Source organism: Pygocentrus nattereri, chromosome 19 (genome assembly GCF_015220715.1).
Source record: "Pygocentrus nattereri isolate fPygNat1 chromosome 19, fPygNat1.pri, whole genome shotgun sequence".
NCBI lineage: Eukaryota > Metazoa > Chordata > Actinopteri > Characiformes > Serrasalmidae > Pygocentrus > Pygocentrus nattereri.
The window spans coordinates 27,491,879-27,518,098 of NC_051229.1; the positions used below are offsets into that span (position 1 = coordinate 27,491,879).

General features: G+C 41.2%; 2 protein-coding genes across 4 annotated transcripts in view; one reads left to right on the top strand and one right to left on the bottom strand.

Annotated features, from left to right (window-relative positions):
* Positions 1–320: 320 nt before the first annotated feature.
* Positions 321–14,577, bottom strand: ankrd49 (ankyrin repeat domain 49). Of its 2 annotated transcripts, none has more exons than XM_017711747.2 (3): positions 14,452–14,577; positions 12,366–12,598; positions 321–1,207 (listed from the first exon to the last, which is right to left on the bottom strand). In XM_017711747.2, the coding sequence occupies exons 2-3, from the start codon at positions 12,576–12,578 to the stop codon at positions 755–757; spliced, it is 666 nt and encodes a 221-aa protein (XP_017567236.1). In that variant the 5' UTR covers positions 12,579–12,598; positions 14,452–14,577; the 3' UTR covers positions 321–754. The 2 variants fall into 2 exon arrangements, with proteins under 2 accessions (XP_017567236.1, XP_017567237.1); XM_017711748.2 differs by lacking the exon at positions 14,452–14,577 and adding an exon at positions 12,994–13,091.
* Positions 14,565–26,220, top strand: part of mre11a (MRE11 homolog A, double strand break repair nuclease) — a 106,433-nt gene continuing 94,777 nt past the window's right edge. For both annotated transcript variants that reach the window (XM_037530938.1, XM_037530939.1), the window contains exons 1-5: positions 14,565–14,674; positions 16,046–16,129; positions 18,547–18,679; positions 20,642–20,802; positions 22,828–22,915. In XM_037530938.1, coding sequence (XP_037386835.1) covers positions 16,107–16,129; positions 18,547–18,679; positions 20,642–20,802; positions 22,828–22,915 — 405 coding nt within the window. In that variant the 5' untranslated portion in view covers positions 14,565–14,674; positions 16,046–16,106. The remainder of the gene's footprint in view (positions 14,675–16,045; positions 16,130–18,546; positions 18,680–20,641; positions 20,803–22,827; positions 22,916–26,220) is intronic.

Consider the following 26,220-nt stretch of genomic DNA (forward strand, 5'->3'; position numbering starts at 1 on the left):
TGGTCACCCTGGGTTTGCATGCAGCACATTTTGGGCTACGTTTCTGCATTCAGACATGTTCAGCGATGACTGTCACAGATTAAAACATTAAAGTGTTCAGGTCATTTTTACATAATATCTTATCTGAACAGTAATTTTCAGCAGCTGAATGTGATGCCTACTTGACCAATTTTATAGGTTAGCGATGAGCCCTGGAGACTCTCAGGGCGGCATAAGATTAAGCCTGATAAAACAGAGGTGGAGTCCGTTAGTAAATATTTACATAACTGCGTCTGCCGAGTTTCAGTCATACAGATCCTGAAGTAAGACAAGGACAAGGATTGTTTTCCATGCCTGATTCTGTTCACTTGTTGAATACATGATGAATAGAGCTAGGTGTGTTATATGAGGGATTATACAGTGCAAACATTTCTGTAGAACCAGGACCTGAGAACAAAGCCCAGTTTTTACACCTAGTCATATGTCAAATGTGACTACATTTTGGGGTAAATTGGCATAATTTTTATTTTTTACTCAACTACCACTTTCACATAAATTCAGATGAAACATTATGAGGAAAAATATTTGAAAGTTGTTTTTTTATTATTACTACTTCATTTGGTCTATTCCTGGGTGTTCCACAGGGTTCAGTATTGGGCCGTTTTATGTTGAGAAAGGAGATCAGAGTCCTGATTAGATACTGTGCTTTTCTGATGTAGTTTGTGAATTAGTTAAATGTTCATGCATCTTGTTCATTTCATATTCTGAAACTCTGTCAGCCGACACTATTACACGGCTCCGTCATTTCGAACAGGCTGTAATGTGCACTCGTTCGAAGTGCGATGTCATAAGCCGTTTCTCCAGCGCTGTTCTTCAGTCCGGCCTGTAGGGTGCGCTGAGACAGCAGCAGTTCCAAAGTCAACGCTGCTGCAGGGTTTCCCGCTGCAAGCTGCAGTGGTGTGAGTTGGCCCTTCGTCGTGGCATTGACCGATGCCCCCCGGCGCAGTAAACAGGAAGCTACAGCAGTGTGCCCCCAGCGGGAAGCGCTGTGGAGCGGCGTCCAGCCATCCACAGTCCTTGCATGAAGCTCTGCCCTTGCGTCCAGGAGAACTGAAGCAATGGACAAATGACCGCTGTACGCTGCGCGGTGAAGAGGAGTGTAACCGTCGTCGTCACGGCAATTCACCAGGGACGGGTCAGATTCAAGGAGGCGCTTTACTGTGGCCAACTGTGACACAGGGAGAAAAATCTAAATTAGATATTGGTGAAAAATGTATCAGTGCATCATGAAATCTGAAAGTGGAAATTCTGGAATGTTGAAATTGATTACAATTGGCTGTTCTATACTCAGTAAAGGAAATTTGTCAATTGAAATATTGGTTTGATGTATTGAAATATGCCTCCTCACTGCAGCAACCACTGGAGGTCTGCGGTCTTCCTTTTAATTTGATTGGTCAGGGATAAAACACTCGTGATAAAAGCTACCTGACCACTTTGAGCTGCACCCAAAACGCTCTGTTCCACAAAAGATATGGGGCATAAAACAGGAGGCGCTGTTTATGCAAAACAGCATCTCTTCTAATAAACTCAACAGAAAGAAAACGTTTTAAAAATGCACACAGTGTGAAGGTGTAAAAGTCAGAGACCCAGAGTCCTTCACTTATTTAATTTCCAGCTAAAAAGCCATTTAGCACAAGTTATTTATTTTTAGGAGTTTCTTAAGGCATTAAGGCCCAGTCCCCCTTCTTATTTTTACCACCCCCCCAACCCCCCGTTTATGAGTGTTACCCCTCTGAACTGAGCTACAGGGCAGTGGTTGAGATCTTCCTCTGAAATGAGATCCTCTAATAAAAGAGCATCACTTCATTTACAGCTACTAGCGCCGCTCTGTAGGCGACCCTGCCCGTCTGCAGGGACAGCAGAGGAGGGGAAAGTTCAGCTCCTCACTGCTGGGCTTTAGTTACATTTAGGGATCATACGCCTTCAAAGAGAGGGGCAATTATTTATTATCACCCCCCCTAATTCTTCAGTGATATGAAGCTGAAGTCAGATTCCGTTCTCCAGATTCCGTTCCCATGCTGGACTATTTAAGGTGGAACGGGAATTTTAGCTAGCTACTGAGACGTCAGCATATTAGTGAATTTTTATATTTGTTTTGAAGAAAAAGACCATGTAGCCCTAACACGTCACCCCACCTCTCTATCTCAACAAGAATCGGGACAACCTACCCTTAGACGAGAACACGCAAAGGGTACGGCTGAGTGGTAGGGGCGAGGGGTGAAATGGGCAATAATTTTTCCTTGAATTTTGAGAAGCAGAAAATGCAGCAAACCTCTTAAGACTGAACTTAGCTGTAATAAAGGCAAAGAACAGGCACTAAACACTGAAAAATATTGGCATTACATAGTGGCTGAGGATTCGATGTCATTTTCTGGTGAATTTGTTTTTTCCTGGAGACTCCAAAATGAACTTTGACTAAAAATGACATAAATGAAGTGTAGGCACAGAACCGCACGTGACAAGAACAGTTGATCACACATTGGTGCAACGATTAGTCGACTAAAATCGACGACCAAATTAGTTGGCAACTAATTTAACAGTTGATTAGTTGGTGACGTCATTACGTGTCTTTCTCACTGCGAACATTCTGACTTCTCACTGGTCAGAGCTAAGAACAGAGCAATCACAGCCTAAAGAACAAAATCTGCAGAAGTGCGGAAGCTAAACTCAGTCAGCTGTGCTGTTGGTAAAGCCAGCCCTGCCAGCTCATATGAAAAGCTTCCTGGAACTGCCTGACATTTAGGATAACGAGGGACGTCCTTGTCATCAGAGATTAAACACAAGCACTTCATTTCGCCTCAGGAGAAACCTTCTCCTCCTGTAACACTCACAGACTCGACAGCCCAAAAGAGACTCGCTCACTTCAAAGCTAACGACGTTCCACCTCAACTGGAGGCGCAGCCACACTCTCAATTAAGGTTAGAATGAAAATCCCAGGCACTCCGTCAACATTACTCCAGCAGGTCATCACTCTGTTGACTTCATAAGAACATATTCAGGACAAGCCTACGAGTTCAGTGAGGTGAAAATGGTGTAGGTGCGTTTAGTTCCCTGCGGTCCCATTTCACCCCTCGCCCCTGCCACCCAGACCTTTGCTCTCTGTTGTACGCGTTCACGTCTGGGGGTAGGGTGTCCTGATTCTTGTTGAGACAGAGGGGCGAAGAGTATGGGGCTACATGACCCTCCAAATGGAGGTTTTTCAGAGACTCCAAACAGATATGAGAAAACCAGCAAGATGGAGCACAAGCAACCAAAGAAACCCAAAAGCATGAACATTTTCTCTGTTAAAATTTAGATAAACTTCAAATTATCTTTGTTTAATGTCATTTCAGTGTATTATTGCCCTTTTCTTCATAACAAGCATTAAAAATTGCTCATAGTAGTGCTGATGTCTCGGTAGCTAATCAGATTTCTCAGTGCATGTAAACTCGTGCTCTGAATTCTAAGTCTGCAAATGCGCGACGGCGGATGGCGCAAGATGCAGCAAAACACTGTGACGCAGAAACCAAACACAAAATAAAGGATTTAAACATTTTGCATCTTCTTGATGATTTTTTAAAAAGCTGTGGAATAAAGTTTGAGTTTTACTTTGCGTCTCGTCGTCTTCTGAGAGTTTGTTTGGTTGAAAAGCAGAAATCTGATTACTGTCTGACTCATGTAGACCCAGAATTTCCCATTATCTGTTTACTCACATGCAGGTATAAACGTGTTGATCGGATTACTGACAAAATCTGGATTTCTGCAGTTATCAGATTATTAAGACGCACTATGACCTTACAACCAATGCATTTCCATCAATGCCAATAATACAGTATCATTTTATCTCATTTTCAAACAATCAGGAAAAATTTATTAAAGCCATTAAAATTTCAAGACAATAGTTTAGGCATCAGATTTTTATCCAAACAAATACATTACAGCAAGTCAGAGCCCACACTTCATTAATAAATTAATTTATAATTTATTAATTTATAAATGAATAAAGAGTGGCCTTTCAGAGCAAGGTATTCATCCATTACATGTAATATGTTTCTGTGAGGGAGCTTTTAGAGGTGGATGTCTGGTTCCCATCACCACCACTGTGAACAATTCTCAATAGATAAGTTTCTCTAGAACAGGGAGTTTCACACCAAACCACTCAGAGCGACTCGGTTTACATCTTAACCATTTAACACACACACACACACACACATTTGTCTTCCTATACATATGAGGATGTCCCTACGTTTCCATTGATTTTTGTGTTATTGTAGATAAATAATACTACACCTAAGCCTACACCTAACATTAACCTCAGTATCTAAAAGGTATTTTTTAGTTTTTGAATAAAAATAGTAATTGTGGTGAAAACAACACATGCTCAAGAGAGGACCTGCAAAATGTCCTCGATGTACTTGAGCAAAAAATTCATATAGCCTTATCATAGTGAGGACACTGTGAAGTATAGCAATACAAGAACACACACACACACACACACACACACACACACACACACACACACACACACACACTTACTCCATGTGTGAGAAATGAACAGCTACTTATTCTATTCTCTTATTCATGCACACACACAGCATCGGATGCGTGTGCCACAGCACCATTAAGGATTTTAATGCGTTCAAACATTATGCAAATGTGCCCACAGAGACACTCACAGCGGCAGAGGAGCAACTTCCCTCTGATCGGCTTCAGGACAAGCACAACAGAACATAAACTCCTGGCCATGTTATTACAACCTCCGCCCCTCCTTCCTCCGCCTCGCTGGCGCACAACTGGGCTACGTGTAACACAGCAGGTAAAATGCTACGTTCACATTACAAGCCTCACTGCTCAAATCCCACTCGACGGTTCACCCTCGTTTAGGTCAGTGTCTCAAATCTGTCATTAATGTGATGAACCGGCTCCTGAACTGACCCTCATGAGCTCATCCTACTCTGTGACGTCACGTGACTGAATCACTGCATCATCAGCACAAACTAACGAGCAGAACGAGCTTCGCTGAGAAGATCATTAACTCTGATCAGCTCTCAGCTTCATTATTAGAGCCAGACGGAGGAGGAAAAGGTGAGATGAGCTGCTTTTACACTGTTTACAGGCTTTAACGTCTGTTCAGCGCTGCTGCCACGGTAACGCTGAATGATGGAGCACACAGTAGAAAAAAAGCACATTTTCTCACCAAATCCGATTTTTTTTGTTTAGCTGTTCACACAATCTTTTAAATGTGGCCTGAGTGTGACATCAGTCTGAACAGATCAGCTCCTGAACCGGCCAGCATGCGCAAAAGAACAACACTTCACATGGCTCGTCCAGAGGTCAACAATCATGAAGACGGGCGAACTCTAGTCACTCCAGGAGCTTCAGTTTCGTCTTCGCCAGCATCACAGGAGCGATTATGAAGTTCCAGTGGTTGACAGCTGGCCCATCACCCACAGTGTGTTCGAGTTTGCTGTAAAAAGGGCACGTTATTCAGCCAGGTCCACTTCTTTGGTTCGTGTCCTCAAGATTTTTTAAACACTGCAGCCTCGGGCTCCTCCGGCCGCGCTCGGGCTCCTCCGGCCGCGCTCGACCGTTTCCTTCGAAACCTCCTCAAACTCTGAGCGGCTGCGATGAGTCTCTTCTGATTTTTCAGTACAGAAACATCAGCCTAAATGTTTATGAGTCTCAGCAGCGCGAAATGATGACAAATACTGAGTTGAACTGACGTAAAAGTCGTCTGAATTCCGACCTGGCTGCTCAGACTGAGTCCCAATGCCACAGAGCGGATACGGATCAGATTTCAGTAGCGTCTGAAAGCGTCTCAATTCGGAATTGAAAATGTCTGATTCAGTGCGTTTTTTGCTCTTCACACAGACACACAGAGACACATCTCTGTCACATATGAGAAAAAAAATCGGATTTGGTGAGAAATTTGGGCCCTACTTTTACCTGCTGTGTAAACGTAGCCCTGAGGCGTAGAGCTCTCCAGCCCAACTGACACAAAAATGCCATGATTAACTGGCATTTTACACTGACAGCATTTATCATCAATATATTCTTGGAATTCCCGATCGTACCTGGCAGAGAACACCTTCACCTGATCCGTTTGCCCCGATGCTCTAAAATCCCTCTCATTACTGCTGATACCCGTAAAAATGCTTAACCAATGCTGATAGGAGTGCTTAACAAGCAAGTGGAGAGATCTGCTGTGACCTTCTCACCAAAATAACACATTCCTCTCATTATCCATGCGACTGAACCTCACCTGGTTTGTTCAGGGGCACATTGACTCACTGCTCATTCTGCAGAGGCATGTTAAACAAACAACAACAGGCGCAACATTTCTCATTAGAAACCATTACAAAACAAACCGAGACGGATGCTGTATGTGAAACATCAGCCCAAAATGTCCAGGTTGCAAACCCCTAAGCCCAGACACCATCAGAAATAAATGAAGAAAATGGTCCTACATAAACACATGAACATTAAAGAACCCTCTGCTTGATCAAACGGTTCTCTGCCTCATGGAAAATGAGCATGAATGTGCTGTAGACCACAGGTTCTCAGCCTGTGCCACCCTAATGAATTCGAGGAAGAAGACGTGATGTAAGTGTAACGTAAAACTCAAACATCATGAGCCTGAAAATGTTCACCTGAAAATGTTAACATACATCATCTAGAAGATGAAGAATATGTAAATCCCTCATTTCGTGTTTAGCTCACGGCATCGCTGCTTACTTATTTCCGGCACCGCCGTCTGTTTTCACAAATGCACAGACTGAGAATTCCGAAAGAAATCAGAGTAAATCAGAGTTTACAGCACTGAGAAATCTGACTACGGAGCTAAAATCCAGCCTCTTCTTCAGATTTCTAGATCAGCGTCTGCTGTTTATATGACCATTTGAATAATTAGACAACTGCAAAAAAATCTGATTATCACATCCTATTATTCAATGCATGTACAGCACTGTGTGAAAGTCTTAGGCACCCAAGACACATTTTCAAAATCGATTTATTTGTGTAGTTTGTGTTTATTTGCTGAGAAAAGTGTTAATATTTGAATAATATTAATTTATAATGATATATATATATATATATATATATATATGTGTGTGTGTAAAATAACTAGTGATTTTCTGGATGTCGGTGTGTTTGTTTACCCATCTCCAAGTCTCTCCTCGAGGAAGTCCAGTATTATATGTAGTTAAAAAGCAGCTCCTGGTTTGACCAATCAGTGCTCAGTAAATTGAGCTCATGATGTAATTGATGATATTAACGAGTCTCTGTGGGGGCTGTGAAGGTGTAAAGGAAAAATATGGACCCAAGAAATTCTCGTTATTAGGGTTCAAGCATGCAGTGCAAGAACCCTATTGTTTTTGTCAAGATTTTTCTTATTATTCTTTTTCTGCCCTAAAACGGAATGCACAGCCCAAACCGTAAGTCCTACAGACTTGAAACTTGGTCTACTGGTAGTAGTCCCTCCCGCTACTCAGGCGCATGAAATCAGCCCAGTCGGCCACAAGGGGGCGCTATAGCGAAGGTCAACGCGTTTTGGCCTATAACTCCTAAACCAGAATTTTGCCAGACATGGCACATTTTTTTCTAGGTTCCTTGGGTCCAAACAAACCACTTTTGTATTTGGACCGTTTAGCTCTGCCCACTTAGATTTTTCGCAATACTGTGAAATATGCAAAACCTACTTTTGCGAACTAGTCCGCCAATTTTCGCCCAATCCTCATGTATTTGGTCTCAAAAAATTCAGAAGAGCCAAAACATCAAAAATTATCAAAAACATTTTGAGTTTTCCATACAACATGGCTGCCATATGCAAATGAACACGTCTGGATAAATTCAAATTAATTCAGAATTAATTGAAAAATCTGTAACTCAAGAATCGTTCAGCCAAAAAATTTCAAACTTGATATACACATTCGGCACAAGATTCTGAGGTAGTCCTTCAATTTTTATGCGCATATGTAATTAGGGGGCGGGGTTAATGCTACATAGCTGTTTCTCAGCATCCGTACATGCTATCAAGCTCAAACTTTGCAGGCAGCATCTACTCCCCATACTATATGTGAGATCTTAAGGACAATTTGATATATTGAAATTTGTGTTCGCCATCGGCCAATCAGAATTAAGCAGGGTTTTGACAAGATTAACATTGACCAATCATCATGAAACTTGAATGCTGTCTACATGTATCCATTTCCTAACAACCAGTCAAGTTTCAAAAGATTTGACCACTGGGGGCGCTATTCATAAAAATAAACCTATTATTACATGTTATTACTATATTATTAGAAAGTTGGCAGAAATTCCATATGAGCCCACTGTAGTACATCATACCAAACAATTTTCCCAATATATGTTTATTAAAATACTTCACAGTTTTTTAGTAATCATTAACTGTTTGAAAAGCATGCTTTTCGAACTAGTCTCTGGATTTTGATCCAAACGTTTCGAATTTGGTCTAGAATGATTCGGGAGCCTCTGCAGGTAAATAATTATCAAAAACATGTCGGGTTTTTTACTCAGTGTTGTGTGGATAAATCAATTAATTACTGCGGTCATGGTATTTCTAGCTTGATTTGCTATAACTCAACAGTCATTGGCCAGATCATCTCAAAACTTGAAAGATGTTTACATATTGAGACTTTTAGGGGGTATGCCACTTTTGGTCCAGATTGGCCTTTAGGGGGCGCTTTAGCACTCAAAAACACCTCAAAATCAATTAAATTGCTATTACAATGTTATTATAAGGTAGATCAATAAACAATTGGTGCCTTTTGACTCAGAGCACTCACCTGAACAACTTTCTATTTGCATGTCATGTCAAAAATTGTACGGCTTGTCTGCTATTTTGCCTTATTTGTTCAGGGATTTCACAATACAAAGGCCTATTATACAAAGGTCAAAAGGTCGTTCTGGCCAAAACCTGATGAACGTCTATGGTTTTAGTCCTTGACCAATACTGATATCATATTGAGGCCTTTTGACTGATTCTGATCCAGTTTCACTGAGCTGCTCTACACCTAAAGGGCCCATTATGACTGCATTAGGCCTCACTATGGCCTACATCAAGTCACTGGGTTAAATACTGAACCAGTCCACTGTGCAAGTGGTACAATGTGAGAAATGCTGCCAATGGTCATGTAGTTCTGACATCTATGTTGAAAACCTCTTGGATGTTCTACAAACCAGTGTAGCTCAGTACATATAAATGGAAACTTCTAATGTGGGTAAAGACCTCTGCTCGTTGTTTATGGCAACTGAAGGCCTTTTGATGAATTGACATCATTTCGGTTCTATTCGCTCGGCCTTTTTACGCCTGATGGGCTAAACTGCTGAAGGGCTGGTACTGCTTGTACGTGCTTGAACCCGCTCATCGCCGCTTGCGGCTATATTTTTTTTATTGTTTTTCTGTTTATTTGAATTATGAATACGACTTTATTCTAATGTATATTGTGATAAACTCACTGCTGAGGGAAATTGATTAAAAATGTGCTGAGATGCCTAAAACTTTCACACAGTATTGTACACACACTCAATGTTTTCAATGATATAAAACCGGTATGATGACAAAACATTAATAAAATAATTGTAATATATTAATCTGTCAGTATTTTATGACTCATAGGAAGGTGTAAAGAAAAATAAGTAAGGCATCTGTTGTCTGGTAACCTATAGCGTCATGAGTCCTGTACTCTACTTTTCCCATCCATCGTACAAGTTGGACACATTTTTGTTGTAAATTATTTAAAGCGTTTAAATTCATTAATATAAAAAGTGACTTCAACCATTTGAACTAGTGCTGGTCGATATGAGAAGTTATACCATTATAAATGATCAAAATACAATCCACTATGCGTTTAAGAGAATGCTGTTTACATCGTCAGGACTAGCAGAACAGTGACCGACTGGACGCTGCGTTATAAAGAGAGCAGAACTCGTCACATTTACTGGATTTAGTGCAACACCGTATTGGAGCACAGCAGCCACATTGCCCTCTAAGCTCAACAGCAAAACAACAGAAGCAAGAAAAACAATATATTGGCCAATTAACGAGCAAACCGTTCAGTTAATTAACTAACTTGCTTGGCTGTAGATGTGTTTTTAATTAAGTCTAGAGCTTTGCACACTTGGCTCTAAAGTTCTAATGCTCATTTAGACCAGCTGAATCTTTGACCAAGCTGTTAGATGTAATGAATATAATCAGCTGCCCAGAGGCTCGTATGTTAAGTGTGCTTGAAGTCAATGGGTTTTCTTTGTTAAGTGCAGGAAAATGGAAAATTATTGTCAGTGATAAATGACCATCTACAGATAAAGACCTTTTCTGGCATTAACACGCATTTTTAATAAAGGTTCACCTTAAAGGGCAACTCCATCGATTTTGCAAAATTAATTATTCATTTAATGATTTAGATGTAAACAAAATCATTCACAGTGGTGTGGTGTAAAATCCGCCTTTCCAGAGAAATTTATAGTCCAAGTCAGAATTGAACCAAGTGTCGTTGTGTCTACACTACAAATATCTTGCTGATAATGGTAAAATAATGTACATCTCCACCCTGCACACATTCTGGAGAAGGGTTTGACAGCAGAGCTGCAAATTTACTCCAGCAGAATCCGGAATTATGGCAAAAAACGTTCATGAATGAAATAAAAACGCTGCCGTTAGTCACTGTATCAATCCAAGAAGTTGGCTTGGAACAGACTGTCTAAAGCAGGCCATGCAAAATATAAAACAGCTACCTGCCTCGCTGTCCTACGTCATAAACCGGTAGGGCGTAAAGGTAAATGTAAAACTCAAGACTTTTTTTTCTGCATCTTGTGGCGACACTGCTTGCTTATTTCTGGTACAGCAGCCTGTTTTCACACATGCTCAGACTGAGAAATCGGAAAGAAATCAGAGTAAGAGTTTATATGCACTGAGAAATCTGATTACTGAGCTAAAATCCAGCCTCTTTATTGGATTTCTTATTCAGATTTCTAGAGCAGACTGTGCTGTTTACATGACCATTTGAATAACTGGACAACTGCAGAAATGCAATGATGATGAAATATTCGATAACTATCTACCTCACTATCCTACCTCATAAACCGGTAGGAAGAGAATTTAGTTGTTTGTTGTTGACGCCAGAACTATCCATTTGCCCTGGGTTGCTCTGCCTTGGCGCTGGCAGGTTCTGTCTTTCTCTCTCTTCTTGAAACCGCTGCAACTCCCGTGTTTTCTGGTTCAAACTGATATGGATCTACGACATTTTGAAAACACACCACCTTAAAGTCCTCTGCCTCTCCTGCCACTGTCTAAAAATAGGTAAGAAAACCATAAAAAGCTGTAGCTACAGGACAATAACAACAAAAGCATTGAGCTCAGGTGAGAATGTGGTTTTAAGGGGAAAAACAGACGTAATCCTGTAGTAAGAGTTTATACCAGGGCTCTTCAGTTAAAATTCAAAAAGGTCCAGTTAGAGAAAATTTCCTCAAGCGAAGGTCCAGAACATCATGTCCAACGTGTATCACCATTTAGTGCCATTTACTGTTTACTGAAGTAGCCGAGTAGGTACATCAACATCTTGTAGTCAACAACTGAATATCAGATCAAATAAAGTCCAGTTCAGTCAGATTTCAACAACATTTACTGCCACTTTTCTCTTTAGAGTCATGTGGAATAACTGCCCTCTGACTCACTTTCTTCTCTGACTGCTGTTTCTCGCCTCGTCCCTCCCCTGTGTGTGTGTGTGTGTGTCACTTATTCGAGTCTCAGTGCTCATCCTAATGCACAGATCTCATTGGCTGAGCAGTGTCATGTGATGTTTAGAACGCATGTGATTGGTCTGTGAGTCTTCTGGGCTGCTAAAGCTACCATAAAGGCTAGAAAAGTTACGCCAATTAAAATAGGACCACCCCCTCGAAATTAAACAATTCTTCACAGTTTATCGGTTACAGGTCCAGGTCCTTATAGGTCCTGGACTCGGACCACGGTCTGCCTGTTAGTGACCTCTGGTTTATACTAAAAATACATTTTAGACAAAAACTTTATAACAAAACTATCACAAAACAGTGTCTCGGGTATCAAGCAATGCATTCATAACCATTTTGCGCAATCACTTAACGAGATGTAGCTTTTAGAGCCATTAAACATGTCTGATGTCTGGTTCCTGGCACTATAACAGTGACTCAGTAAATTTCCCTGGAATTAAGGATTTCACACCGAACCACTCTGAACAATTAAGTCATTCTGCAGAATCGACGGAGTTTCCCTTTAAACAGAAGCTCGAATTGAAGTGTATCTACACACTGCAGCTGTGCAGTGTCCCCCTGCGTGAGAAGATCAGGTCATTTACTCGGTTCTTTTCCGCAGCCCAGAGCATCAGCTCCACCGGACTGTCTTCCAGGTTGAGCTCCTGCTGCTCGAACCACTCCTCGCTGCGCTGGCATTCGTCATCATCATCATCCTCGCCTCCTTCCTCCTCCCAGGCGCTCTCTGTGCCCACGGGAATCATGTGCCCATGCGACTGAAGGAGTTCCAGCTGGTTGAAACCTTCTGGAAACTCCATCTCCAAACACACTTAAGAGCCTGTTTCACAGGAAAAACGTCTTACTGAGATTTACTGAATATATAAATATACCATCTTACCCATGAATGGAACTCTGCACTGACGAAATCAAAGCGCTGTTCAGGGAACAATCGTAAGTTAACATTGTTAATTCATCACCATTTCCATGAGGAATATAATCAGTACTTCATGTGCAGTTCGGCGTAAAATATCCTTACAGTGTAAATATTTTTTTGCTTCTTTATTTATAATGTTTATGTTGTTAATTATGTTAACGATTTTATGTGAAGGATGGAGTTTATCATTTTTATCTTATATATATATATATATATATATATATATATATATATATGTATATATAGTATCTCACAAAAATGAGTGCACCCCTCACATTTCTGCAAATATGTTATTATACCTTTTGATGGGACGACGTTGTAGAAATGAAACTGATATAACTTAAAGTGGTCAGTGTGCAGCTTGTACAGCAGAGCAGATTTACTGTCCTCTGAAAAGAACAACACACAGACATTAATGTCATATATTCTATAAGTTTAAGTTTATGTGATACTTTTTAAATCCCACAAACAGGGAAATTCCACCTCCACATTTAACCCATCCGTGAGGTGAAACACCACACACACACACACACACACACACACACACACACACACACACACACACACACTAGGGGGCAGTGAGCACACTTGCCCGGAGCAGTGGGCAGCCCTATGCACGGCGCTCAGGGAGCAGTTGGGGGTTAGGTGTCTTGCTCAAGGGCAACCTTCCGGTCACAGGGCCAGTTCCCTAACCACCAGCACACGACTGCCCCTTAAGAAGTTAAAAAGCATCTCCTGATTTGACCAATCAGTGCTCAGTAAATTGAGCTCATGAAGTAATTGATGATATTAACGAGTCTCTGTGGCGGCTGTGAAGGTGTCCAGGAAAAATATGGACCCGAGAAATTCTTGTTACTTTTTATTGTTTTTCTGTTTATTTGAATTATGAATGCGACTTTATTCTAATGTATATTGTGATAAACTCACTGTTGAGGTACATTGATTAAAAATGTATATAGATTCCTAAAACTTTCACACAGTGCTGTGTGTATATATATATATAGCTGTTGTCTGTACAGTAATAAGTAATGAACTATGTTAAATAATTAATAAGGTTTATTACTTGTTGCTCCTTTTCGTCAGCGCCCTTTGCCGCTGTAGTACGGCGGATTTCCCTGCTGTGGGACTAATGAAGAATAAAGGATCTTCTACTTGTTGATGTTTATCATCTGACTGCTGTGGGTCACTGCACATGAACACACTCACACAACCGAAGGTCGTTAACATACAGCCCCACTGCTGACAGCCTGTATGGATAAAACTAATGCGAGTAGGAAGGCGTGGGAATGAGATGAGTAAGGTGTGGGAACGAGATGAGTCGTGGCCACGACTTAATAAAGCATGATCTCATTCCCACGCTTTATTAAGTTGTGGCCATTAATAAAAGCGTGGCCACACATTCATTTCATTTATACAGGATGCCATCATCACCCTGCTGGCGACAGCCTGCATGAACAAAAATAATGCATGTCCACGAGTAAGTAAAGCATGGGAAAGAGATCCTAATGCGTGGCCACGACTAAGTAAGCCGTTATCTTTTTCCTATGTCTAACTAAGTCATGGCCACGACTTATTTGTCTTACTCCCACGCATTAGGATCTCGTTCGCACGCGTTATTAAGGCGTAGCCACGCATTGTTTTTATTGATACAGGATGTCATAATAAAGGCTCAGTATATGAAACAAAAACGGAGACGGCCTGAGCTCAGGACGCGATGCCCGCTCCGACGCCTCGGACACACACAGATAAACACTCACCGCGACCCGCCGCCGCGCAGGGTCTCCTCACAGCTTCTTCAGCCTGCGCCGGAGCAACAGCTTCCTCTACTCGCACAGCTTGCTGGGAAATGTAGTTTAATGCTCGCGTCTCTTCAGCGGTTCAGTGCGCAGCGAAAACTGCACGTCCCGTGATGCACCGTGCGCCGACGAATTCCGGGGGAGGGAAATTTCACGTGTGTGCGGCTTCGCTGGTGACTGCGAGGTAAACAGACCGTCAGAAAGTGGCTTTTATAACGTTACCACGCGAAGTGGCGAGCCTTTCCTGCTGGAGGTGTCGCGCTGGGCGCTCTGTGCTCAGCGACGCTGCCTGAGTTCCAGTGTGCGGTGTTATCGACGCCTCAGTGCTCAGACTGAGCTCTGCCAGGCGCAGGGCGGCGTGTATGAGCGTTATAGCGGCGTTATTACGGCTTAAAGGCGACGATAAGCTGCATTTCTGAGTCCTGTTATGATGCGCTTCATCCCGTTAATGTATACTGTACGTTTTGTTCGGTTCGGAATTTAACCCAAATCAACGGTACCAAAGACCGAACCGACCAAACCTCAGTGATTAGTGTTTCACCAGGTCTTAGTTGTTGATTTGAATTAATGTGTGTATATATATATACACACACACACACACACACACACACACACTAAGCCGCTTCTCCTTCTGGGTCGCGGGGGGGTGCTGGAGCCTATCCCAGCTGTCATCGGGCAGAAGGCAGGATACACCCTGGTCAGGTTGCCAGCCCATCGCAGGGCAGACAGACAGATACAGACAGTCACACCCAGGGGCAATGCAGCACATCCAATTGGCCTGACTGCATGTCTTTGGACTGTGGGGGGAAACCAGAGAACCCGGAGGAACCCCACGCAGACACAGGGAGAACCCCGGTCACCCGGCTGGGGACTCGCTGTAAGGCAACGGCGCTACCCACCACGCCATGTTGGAATGGTTCTATATAGTACAGGGTGGGGTTGTTTTTCTATCACTACCAGCAGATCCCTTTTTGGTACTATATAGAACCATTTTTGAAATGGTTCTGTGTTCAGCCATCAGTCTGAAGAATCATTTCATCATGGAAAGGACTATTTAAGTTTGAACTCAGTCTAAATGGAAAGTCATGGTTCTGAATAGAACTTTACTAAAGAACCCTAGAAAAGTCGTCTTTTATAAGTGTGTAAGACTTTTCATGTATATACATATATATATATATATATAGAGTAATTAAACTTTGGTGGGCCAGGTTAACTGATGTTCGTTTGCCAGCTTCGCCTTGCAGGCCGTGCTTTGGGAAGCTGTGCTGTAGAGTCAGTGCTGTGGGAGGTGGCTAAAGGCCTGTCCCAAATGGCGATCTGAGCCCGGAGTTCATCCGCCAAGCCCGCATTTTGGTGATGTCTCGGGGAATTTGGGTAGTAGTGCTCATCGGTGTAGACTTTGGCAAAAGGCAGCACTTGGGCAGATCACAGTGAGGGCCTGGTGTAATATAGATAAAAAAAACATTAACCAGTTAAACATGGTGCTGAGTCGAGTGCTGATTGGCGGTTGTGCTGTTGATGTGCATTAACATGTTCTTTGAATTTCTCTCCTCAGGTTTTTCTCTCCTGTTTAAAGCCGGTTACGTGACGACCTCAGCACCTCAAATCCTCAAAATATGACCTCATCTGGAAGCTCGATGTAGGTGCAGTCATTTCAGTTATTAATTCAAGCTGTGGCATCAGTTGAGGTTGTTTTCACACTTTCTGGGCTTGTTTGGTAAATATGTGAGAATTTGTTCCGACAACAGCGATGTGTACTTTTCATAATGTTCTTATGACATAAAATTCCAAACATTTAAGCCTGTTTTCCTTGTCTTTCCAAAATTCTGACTCTTACTAATATTAGAAACATCAAATATAAGGGTTATTAAAATGTTCAGATACTGGTTTGACAGGCAGCCCCGCGAAGTGGCCCGACGCCAGATTTCTGCTATTTTAGTTAAATAGGTAAAAATCTGTTGGCAGTTTACTTCATGTACCTTTTTAAAGCCTTTGGGCGTAAATGGGTCAATTTATAACAGTTATTAATGTAAATAAATGTAACATACAGGACAGGGACCGCTTATTGATTTACCGATAATTATTGATAACAACCATGAGCTTGATATTTCATCTACAGCAGTGAGATGCTGTGTGAGTGAATGACACACCGCTCTGCTGCTACAGTGTAAAAATGGCATCAGGAAAACACTGAAACATTCACATCAGGTCTAAATATTTTTATGTTAAACATGATACATAAAGAAGTGGAACAAGAAATGAATCTTGATTAAAGTCAGCATTTTTAAAGTTATGATATCAGAGACTCAGCTACTGGATAACAACCCAATCTGCTTGAGTTTAAAGGCTTTAAGTCTTTGTTTCCTTCTGTTTTCAGCAGAAACTAAACTGGATATGTGCAGAATTATACCTGCAGTTTTACAGTAGTGAAAAAAATCAGTATTTATATTATTTTGTCCTTATTTATCACATTTTTGAATTACTTGTCATCCCGGCCATAAATATATACACTGCAAAGGTTTGAATACCTTTGGTCAAAGTAGTCATTAGAAAAGAAGTGAACGCCACATCATAGCCTCTTAAACTCATCGGGACCACCGGTGGGTCCAAACCGCACTCGGTCATGTTCTTCATAACGTTCATATTCCATGAGCTCCATTCAGAAGCTGGGCGTCGTGTGAGGCTGTAGCTCTTCTCTCCAGTCTAATAGATGGTGATGTCATTTTAAACCCTTATAATAAAAGAAGCTGAGTTTGTTTTTCTACTGAAAGTCGACCCGTTTTTCCCCAAATCTGGGCTCTAAACTATAAACAGACGGCGTCTCTTCAGTGATCTGCTCTGGAAACATCACTTTTAGAAAATAACACAAACATGTAGCAGTGTGATCATGAAACACATTTTCTGTTAATTTGAGGGGCTTTTACTAAATAAACAAACAAATAAATAAAATAAAACTTTGCCTTTATTTCGTGTAGTTACTGAATAATTTGCCTTACGATTTGTTCATGCAACATATACCCTGGAGAATAAGAGCTTAAATATGACCTATTTCTGCAAGTTTTAATTCACAATTATTATTGCAGAATTTAATATATAATTAAAAAACAACTGTGTAGTTTGGGATTCTGTGTAGAGCTTGACGGTATGGCAAAAATGTAATATCACAATACTTCAAGAACAATACGCAATAAGTCACAATATTTATTTTTTTCTGATAAATTAGTATCATAAAAAAGTATGATAAAGTATGATAAAAAAGTATCACTTACTTAGAACCAAAAAGTAATCTCACATTAAAAATGCCACCAAAAATGATGAATCTAGGTAACGTTTTCAGATACTGTTTAATTGGATTTAACACTAAATCCGGTTTTACAGTATTGATTATGCTCTCTTTGTGAACAGACGTAAGATGTAAGCCCACTCGCTGCTCAGCCGGCAGTTCGTTCTCCAGCTCCTTACACTAAATTCCCAAACTGTCGTCTCCACTGAGCAGCTTTTGTTTTTATTGGGTCAGTTTTACGGCTCAGTCTGATTTGGTCCGACTCTGAAGATCAGACACGTCTGGCGAATGGTGTTGGGTTCATTTCTGGCTGATTCCAGGTTGTTCAGCTGTTCTTCTGTCACAGCTGCCGACTGAAAAGCTGCTCAGTGGAGACGACAGTTTGGGAATTGCGTGTCATCTCATCTTCAGAGTCGGACCAAAGTTTGTGGCAATATAAGACGTAAAAACGTTCAAATGGCTCGAGCGTCTCCTACAGCTGTCAGAGTCGTGGCTAAGCAACAGCGTCTCAGCGGAGTGATGCAGTGTTTGTGTAAAACATAAGATGTTATGGTGAAATAACAGCACAGTTAGACGCCTCTCAGCCCATCAGCTTGCGTGGCCAGAACTAACTGTTGTATAATGTAATTTATGATAATTTATGAGCGCTCTTGTACTGCCACCTTAATCCTGTGTGAGATGTAAATAAATGTACAGACTGAGCTGAAATGTGTACATTGTGAGTGACTCATTACATGCATTCTGTTCTGTCTGCTTCTCTGGTTTTGCTGCAGGGACGATGAGGACACGTTTAAAATTCTCATCGCCACTGACATCCACCTGGGTTATCTGGAGAAGGACGCTGTCAGGGGCAACGACACATTCGTGACGTTTGATGAGATAATGAAACATGCAAAAGAAAATGAGGTGAGAAATGCAGCAAATACACACCATCAGCATCGGAATATTTCATATTTACCCAGGATGAGTACAAGGAGTTTCCCTGGGTGCAGTTGCCCACTGTTCCATAAAAATGTAGAGAAATATATATATATATATATATATATATATATATATATATATATATATATATATATATATATATATAAATATATAATGTGCATAAAACACAAAATAATATGCAGTTAATTTTAACAACACGTTTACATAGTTTTATAATCTGAACAGTAAATGATAGTAAAACTAAAGAAGTTTTGGAAAAGGATTCAGTAAAAAGTCTCTTAATTATTAGGCGCTGTTTACAGTGAGGGGAAAGTATTCATCAGCTTTTGTAGCTTAAAATGCATCCAGTTGTTTTTGCTTAATGTACTTCCTTATGACATCATCTGTGAAAAACGAGTCCAATTTGCTTTTTTTGCAGCATTAATTTATCTTTGCTGTCCAAAGAAACACAAGTATTGCTAATATGGTAACAAAAAAAATGTTTTCTACTTTTAGTGTAAGTTAATATGACGTTTTTTATTCCAAGCAACTGGAATGAAGTTGATTTGCAGCTTTAGCCTGTTCATCATGACATTTCCTGCAATATAAAGGGCAGCTGCTGAGCTCAAAACTAAAAACTATTTAGCTAAAAACTATAAATAGCTAATTGTAGCTATTTAACTATTTAACTAGCTACTTATTTTTCAGACAGCAATGATATAGAATGTGATTTATCTTTTTTGTTGCCTTTACGTACATGAAGGCACTTTATTAGGATCTGTACACATCTCATTCATGCAGTTATCTGATCAGCCAATCATGTGGCAGCAGTGAATAAAATCATGCAGCACGACTGTGGACAGATACGCCTTGTTGATGAGAATAGATTGATTCAAGCTGGTAGAACAGCTACAGTAGCACAGATGACCACTCTGTACAGCTGTGGTGGGGAAAGCATCTCAGAATGAACAACACATTGAGGTGAGGAAGAGGGTTCAGGCAGGATGGAGTGGGTGGAGACGGGTGTCAGGGCTGATGTGTGACAGAAGGATAGCAGCAAGAGTGAAAGGGAAGGTTTACAAGACAGCAGTGCGTCCTGCTATGATGTATGGTTTGTGGCTCTGTCTAAAAGACAGGAGGCTGAGCTGGAGGTGACGGAGATGAAGATGCTGAGATTTTCGTTGGGAGTGACAAGGATGGACAAGATTAGAAATGAGCAGATCAGAGGGACAGTGAAGGTGGAGCAGTTTGGAGATAAAGCCAGAGAGGCCAGGTTGAGATGGTTTGGACATGTGTTGAGGAGGAATAGTGGATATATTGGGGAAAGAATGTTGGAGATGGAGCTGCCGGGCAGAAGGAGAAGAGGTGGACCTCAGAGAAGGTTTATGGATGTAGTGAAGGTGGACATGGAGATGGTTGGTGTGAAAGTAGAGGAGGCAGTGGATAGGGCAAGATGGAGGCAGATGATCCGCTGTGGCGACCACTAAAGGGAGCAGCCGAAAGAAGAAGAAGAATGAACAACACATTGAATGTTGAGGTGGATGGGCTACAACAGCAGTCGATCCCGTCGGGTTCTGCTTCTGTCAGCCCAGAATAGAAACCTGAGGCTGCAGTGGGCGCAGAAGAAATAGAATGAGAAACCCTGTTTTAGAAGAAATTTTCGCACCACTGTACCTGTTTAAGAATTACAGTTCTGTAAAGGAATAATAGGTAGTGTATAATAGAAAACGTTTTTAATAAAGGTGTTTAGAGGTGTTTATTCTCTGGTATGGGTGGTGTGTAGAGAATTGATATTTCCTATATCATGAAAAAAAATCAACAATTTTGAAAGTGGTTTATAATGTATTTTACAGCAAAACCGTTATTATGTACATTACATACCAGCAGAGCAGTGATATATATGCTCTCTTCTCTCTCACACATACATACATTTCTGCTCTGCTCCAGGTGGATTTTATATTGCTGGGTGGAGATCTTTTCCATGACAACAAGCCGTCTCGGAAAGCCATGCACAGCTGTCTCGAGATCATGAGGAAATACTGTATGGGCGACAAGCCCATCCTGTTTGACATCATCAGTGACCAGGCAGTCAACTTCGGCAGCAGCAGGTAAGAGTGCATGTCAGCATGGGATCTTCACGGAGTGCATGATGAGCTCCGGTGTAATGAAGGTGAAATGAAAGAAATCCCAGCATGTTTTAAAACAGCGGTTCTCAGTCCTGATTCTGGAAGTAACAGCGCTGTGTATGTTGTGTTCCAGTTTTTTTCCAGCCCCCTGCACGTTTTAGGTCCAGTCAAAGAAAATTTCCTAAAGTGAAGGTCCGGAACATCATAATGTGTAACTTGCATTATGATTCAGTGCCATAGACTGAAGTAGTAGTTATATCAACTTCATATACAGTCAACAACTGAATGTCAAATGAAATAAAGTACAATGAAGTAATATTACAACAACAAATAGTGTCAGTTTTCTCCTTTTAGATCACGTCATGTGACATAACTTTCCTCTAACTCACTTTCTTCTCTGACTGCTGTGTATTGCCTCCCTCCCCTGTGTGTGTGACACTCATTCGTGTCTCAGTGTCCATTGTAACGCACAGATCTGATTGGCTGAGTAGCATCACGTGTCATGCTTATAACGCATGCAATTGGTCTGCCACTAAAGCTACAGTAAAGGCTAGAAAATTTACAGAGATTAAAATAGGACCCACCCCGGCGAAATTAAATAATTCTCCCTAGTTTATCGGTTATAAGCCCAGTGTCTGGGTCCAGACTCAGACCACCAATTTGTGACCTCTGTTTTAGTGTTTTCCCTACCCCCAGCTAGCTAGGCACTCGGGTGATCATTCAAGGCATGTTCACATACTGAAATCGCTGTTCGTGTATTTGTTGCATTCATGGGAAGATGGAGAAAATACTTGATGTGATGTTTTACCTGTGAAACATGAACATTTTGGCAGTATTTGCAAGTAAGTACAGTCATATGTTTTGTTGATTTTCTAAGTGGGAGTAAGTTAAAGGTGCACTATACAATTCTGGAGAACAAATGTCGATATTTGAACTCAACAGCGAAACAAAATCACCCTTTCCTTCTGTAATGACCTCACTGATGACCTCACCTGGTCCCTCCACACCAACACTGTTGTGAGATCTGCCCTTCAGTGTCTCTTTTTCCTGCGTTGGAAGTTTGATCTACACCACAGGTGCACCATAGAGAGCTTCCTCACAGGCTGCATTACTGTCTGGTACAGCAGCTGCACTGCCTGCGACTGCAAGGCCCTTAGAGGAGCGGTGAGGACGGCAGAAGCCATCATAGGCAACAGACTACCAGCCTTACAGGACATCTACCCGTCCCGCTGCCTCAGGAATATCAAAGAGATCCGGTCAGACAGCGTCACCCAGCGCACGGCCTGTTCACCATCCTGCCATCAGGCAGGAGATTCCGCAGCATCCAGGCTGGAACAACCTGGATAATGAACAGGTTCTTCCCACAGGCTGTCAGGGTTCTGAATAAGCTGTGAAGCTGGGGGTCCGTCCCCAACTACCACTTCACTCAGTCACTCTGTCAGTATTATTATTATTATATCATATCATCTCTGCTATGGACAGTAACACTTTAACATTAAGTCACTTTAAAATATACATTATCTCTATATTTTGTGTATATTTAATATATTTCAGTTTTTATATCAGTATTTATTTACTTTCTGTGGAGTGATTAGCTGAGCCCCACCACAAGCATTTCAATGCATAGATGTCCTGACATGATGTGCAAATGACAAATAAACTTGAAACTGAAACTGAAACCTCCAACCTCCTCATCACTTTCTATGCCTTTCAACTCTCGGTGCAGCTGATGTCTTCACAAACTGCCTAATGGGAAAGGTGGCATTCTCTGACAGCACCATGTTTATAGTCACCTACGACCCATTCTGCTGCCGGGATTTGTGTATGGAAGTTGTCTGGCAACTTTTTTTAAATTAATCAATTAAAACATTATTTAGTGTATTCAGTGTATTTTTGAATGTACTTCTGAACCATACTTAGAATAACTCAGTCAAATTGTGGTGAAATTTGAGATTTTGTGATGTTGGGAATCGTTTTCTGAAAAATCGCTCTTGTCTCTGGTGCCAGGTTCCCGTGGGTGAACTACCAGGATGAAAACCTGAACATTTCCACCCCTATTTTCAGCGTGCATGGAAACCATGATGATCCGACCGGGGTAAGGAGAGAACGGCCTAATGGGCTTTTACATGCTGCTTTTACAGGTTTTTACACACATGTAGAAATGAGAGGAAGGGGATGTGTTTATATAGCACCTTAGGAAATCCATATGACAGATTTACATAGAACAGCAAAGTAGGGTTCCATTAGAGAAGCAGAAGAGAGAGAAAAAAACATTCTTAATAAGTACATGGGGGAGACATTCCTACTTGGATAAAGAGGTGCTTTTAATATCTGGATTTAATAGCCATAGAATAAATGGTACCCCTGTACAACTCTTAAAAAGATGGTTCTTCAAGGGTTCTTTAGTAAAGAAAGATGGTTCTATACAGAACCATGAACACTGAAAGAACTCTTTGCATGATTAATGGGTTCTTTGCATGGTAAAAGGGTTCTTCAGGTTGGAGTATTTGCTGCCGATGCTTTTTGAAGAGCGTTCTATATAGCACCGAAAGTGGTTCTTCTGTTATTACGATGTCAAGCTTGTAACAGTAGAAGAACCCCTTTGGGTGCTGTATAGAGCCTTTTTCCAGTTGGTTCTATATAGAATAATCTGTCACACATTTATGCACATTCTCTATCAATCTGAAGAACCCTTTCATGATGCGCAGAACCCTTTAATCATGCAAAGGATTCTTTGTGTGTTCATGGTTTTGTGGACCACAGGTGAAGAGCTAGTCGTGCCTGGCTCTGCTATGAGTTTTTTTCAGGGTTTAAATAAGTAGGAGCAGCAAAGTGTTTCATCTTTTGTAAACTTTTGGTATCTCTGTGGTTTCCTGATGAGTTTTCTGATATCCTGCGATACAGAGATTTACTATGGAAACCTGCACTGACAGATTGGAGCTTGATATTTTAGTGCTGTCTTTGATCTCTAGAGGGAGATTTACTTCTGAGGGAATCTGAATTTGTTTGGGTTTTATAAAGCACCATGTTGTCTTCTTCATCTTGGTTTGATAATTCTTTGCAGGAGCCATATTTCGGCATGCTGACGTGTTGGATATAAAAAAAAAAAGACAAGAAAAAAAAGCACATTGTAAGAAGATGTTTTCTGGACATGCCGTGTGTTTCAGTGGTCAGGATTCAGGCCTTAAACTAGTATGTTATGGTTATTTTGTAGCTCAGCATTGTGTCCTTCAGCCTCATTGGTTTGACAGGATTCGTGATCTTTTTTGTGTCTTATACGACGGTACCCACTCTCGCTGGAACAGCTTTTTGATATCTAAGCATTGAAATAATGACACCTATTCATCAAAATTGGAAGCAGAGATTTGTGTGCAAATGATGAATCAGCCTTGGTGCGTGAAATTAAGTGCCTGTTTACGTATCATTTACATGATGCTCACCCTAGATTATGCACAGGATTCTGTAGGGAGCCAATAAAACAGCAGCTTCAGAGGCTTGTATGTCAATGGCTGTGCTCATAGGCAGAGTTTGATGTTGAGCAGTGAGCGCATGGGTGATAAAACTTATTGCGATATATCTATCCTTGATAGAACTTTAAGAAAGGTTTGATAAATGTTCGAAAATACACCATTCTCACAATTCGACGTTCTAGCGAAAGCCCTGGTGCCGTTTTCTACTGCAAGGAAAGCAACACTACTCTGCTGTCGCCAGGAGAGGGCGCACCTTTTTTCGACATGATTTAGGGAGGGAGGGGTAAAATGAGCAAACTATACTTTGGCAACGTCTGAAACGTGAAGTTACACATTCCCTGTTGGAGTGGAGTGACCGGCGATCTGCTCTCCTGTGACCAAGTGTGAGTGAGGAGATCATTGTCCTAACTGTACAGTCCTAGATTGAACTCACCTCTTTACTAACATCCTAATAAGCTTTACACAACTAAACACACAACTAAAGCACTGTTACAGCACTCAGTCATATTTTAGTATTGCTGCATTCACAAGTAGCGAAAGTGAACGAAAGAAGTGAGTCCATGTGAGTTACAGCCCTGATTGAAACAAAAGTAAACTGAGGAAGCTGTGAGGTATTGGAGAGCGGGAGAACCATCTTTCCAGGCTAGCTGTTTTAGCAGCTGAAGCATCTCCGTCACTCACACAGTACGCAGAAACGATGTTACTGTAGATCAAAGAAATACTCTGATTTCAGTTTAAATGTACAGTTAAATGTCAGTTTAAACGAGAGATTCACACTAGAGTGTGCATCAGATATATTACAGTTCACCCCTCAAACTGCTGGGATAGGATAGAGAAACCCAGACCGGTGTCTGAACACTGTGATAAGCTCTGACGTGGATGTCGTAGGACTGATGGCAGTATGGCGATGTGATCCATCACTGACCTGCTGAGCCAGCTAGTGTTTGCTGTTGGTGCTAAGTCGACGTTGTTGAGAGGCTAAACAGTTCAGCTGTTGTTGTCCACTTGTTTAGTATTTGTAACGTTGTGTTCTGACCATAAAGGTTAGTTTAAAACCACAATTAACCACTCAGGAGCAAAAATCTGCCTTTTTTCTTTGTCGTGATAATGTTTTTGGCCATAACGCCCAGCTCTACTTGAAATCAATAATACCAAGCACTGAGCAATAAAGCTGCAATCAGTGACTCAACCAGGGTAAACAAGGATTTGTTTAGGTGTGAATATGTAGCTTTAGCTGAACCTGAAGTTGGTTGCAGGCGTCTGAGGCCATAGGAGATGAAAAAGCACATTGCCGAGCCGGTCATATTGAGCCTTGTCAATGCGCTCTGATAAAGCGTCCTACTGTGACATATTGAGAGCAGAATGTGAGCCGAGATAACAGAACAAAGTATTACACCCTCAGTGTTTTCATGCAGTCTGGATGATGAGGGAGTTTTGGCAGAGCAGAATGTCCATTTGCTTGTATACGGAGAGAGAAAAAAACCTTCTCTTCCCAGAAAACTCATAACATTCAGCATCTACGCCGAAAAAAAAACCGAATTCACTGCATTCAGATGCGTCCATCATTTCAATTTGGCACTGATTTATCCTTTAGTTTACTTTGTTTTGGCAGTAATTATGTTGGTGGTATCATATTTTTTTTGTTCATGTGCAATTGAGTTTATGGATTTCAACTATGTAAACACACCATCCCTTTTTTCAATTGTTCTCAATTCACTGCTTAAATTCAAATTTTGAAGATGTACATAAATAGAAATTTGATTAAAAGTATCACAAACAAAAATATGTTTTATGCCTGGGTGAGGAAGCAAGTTGGTTTATTGATAAACAAGAAATATGAACAACAGCTTGTATGGTCCACTGGCTGGTCCGCTGAGTAGGATATTACTGTTGTGCCCTCAGGAACACAGAAAACTTAATGCTAGCGCGT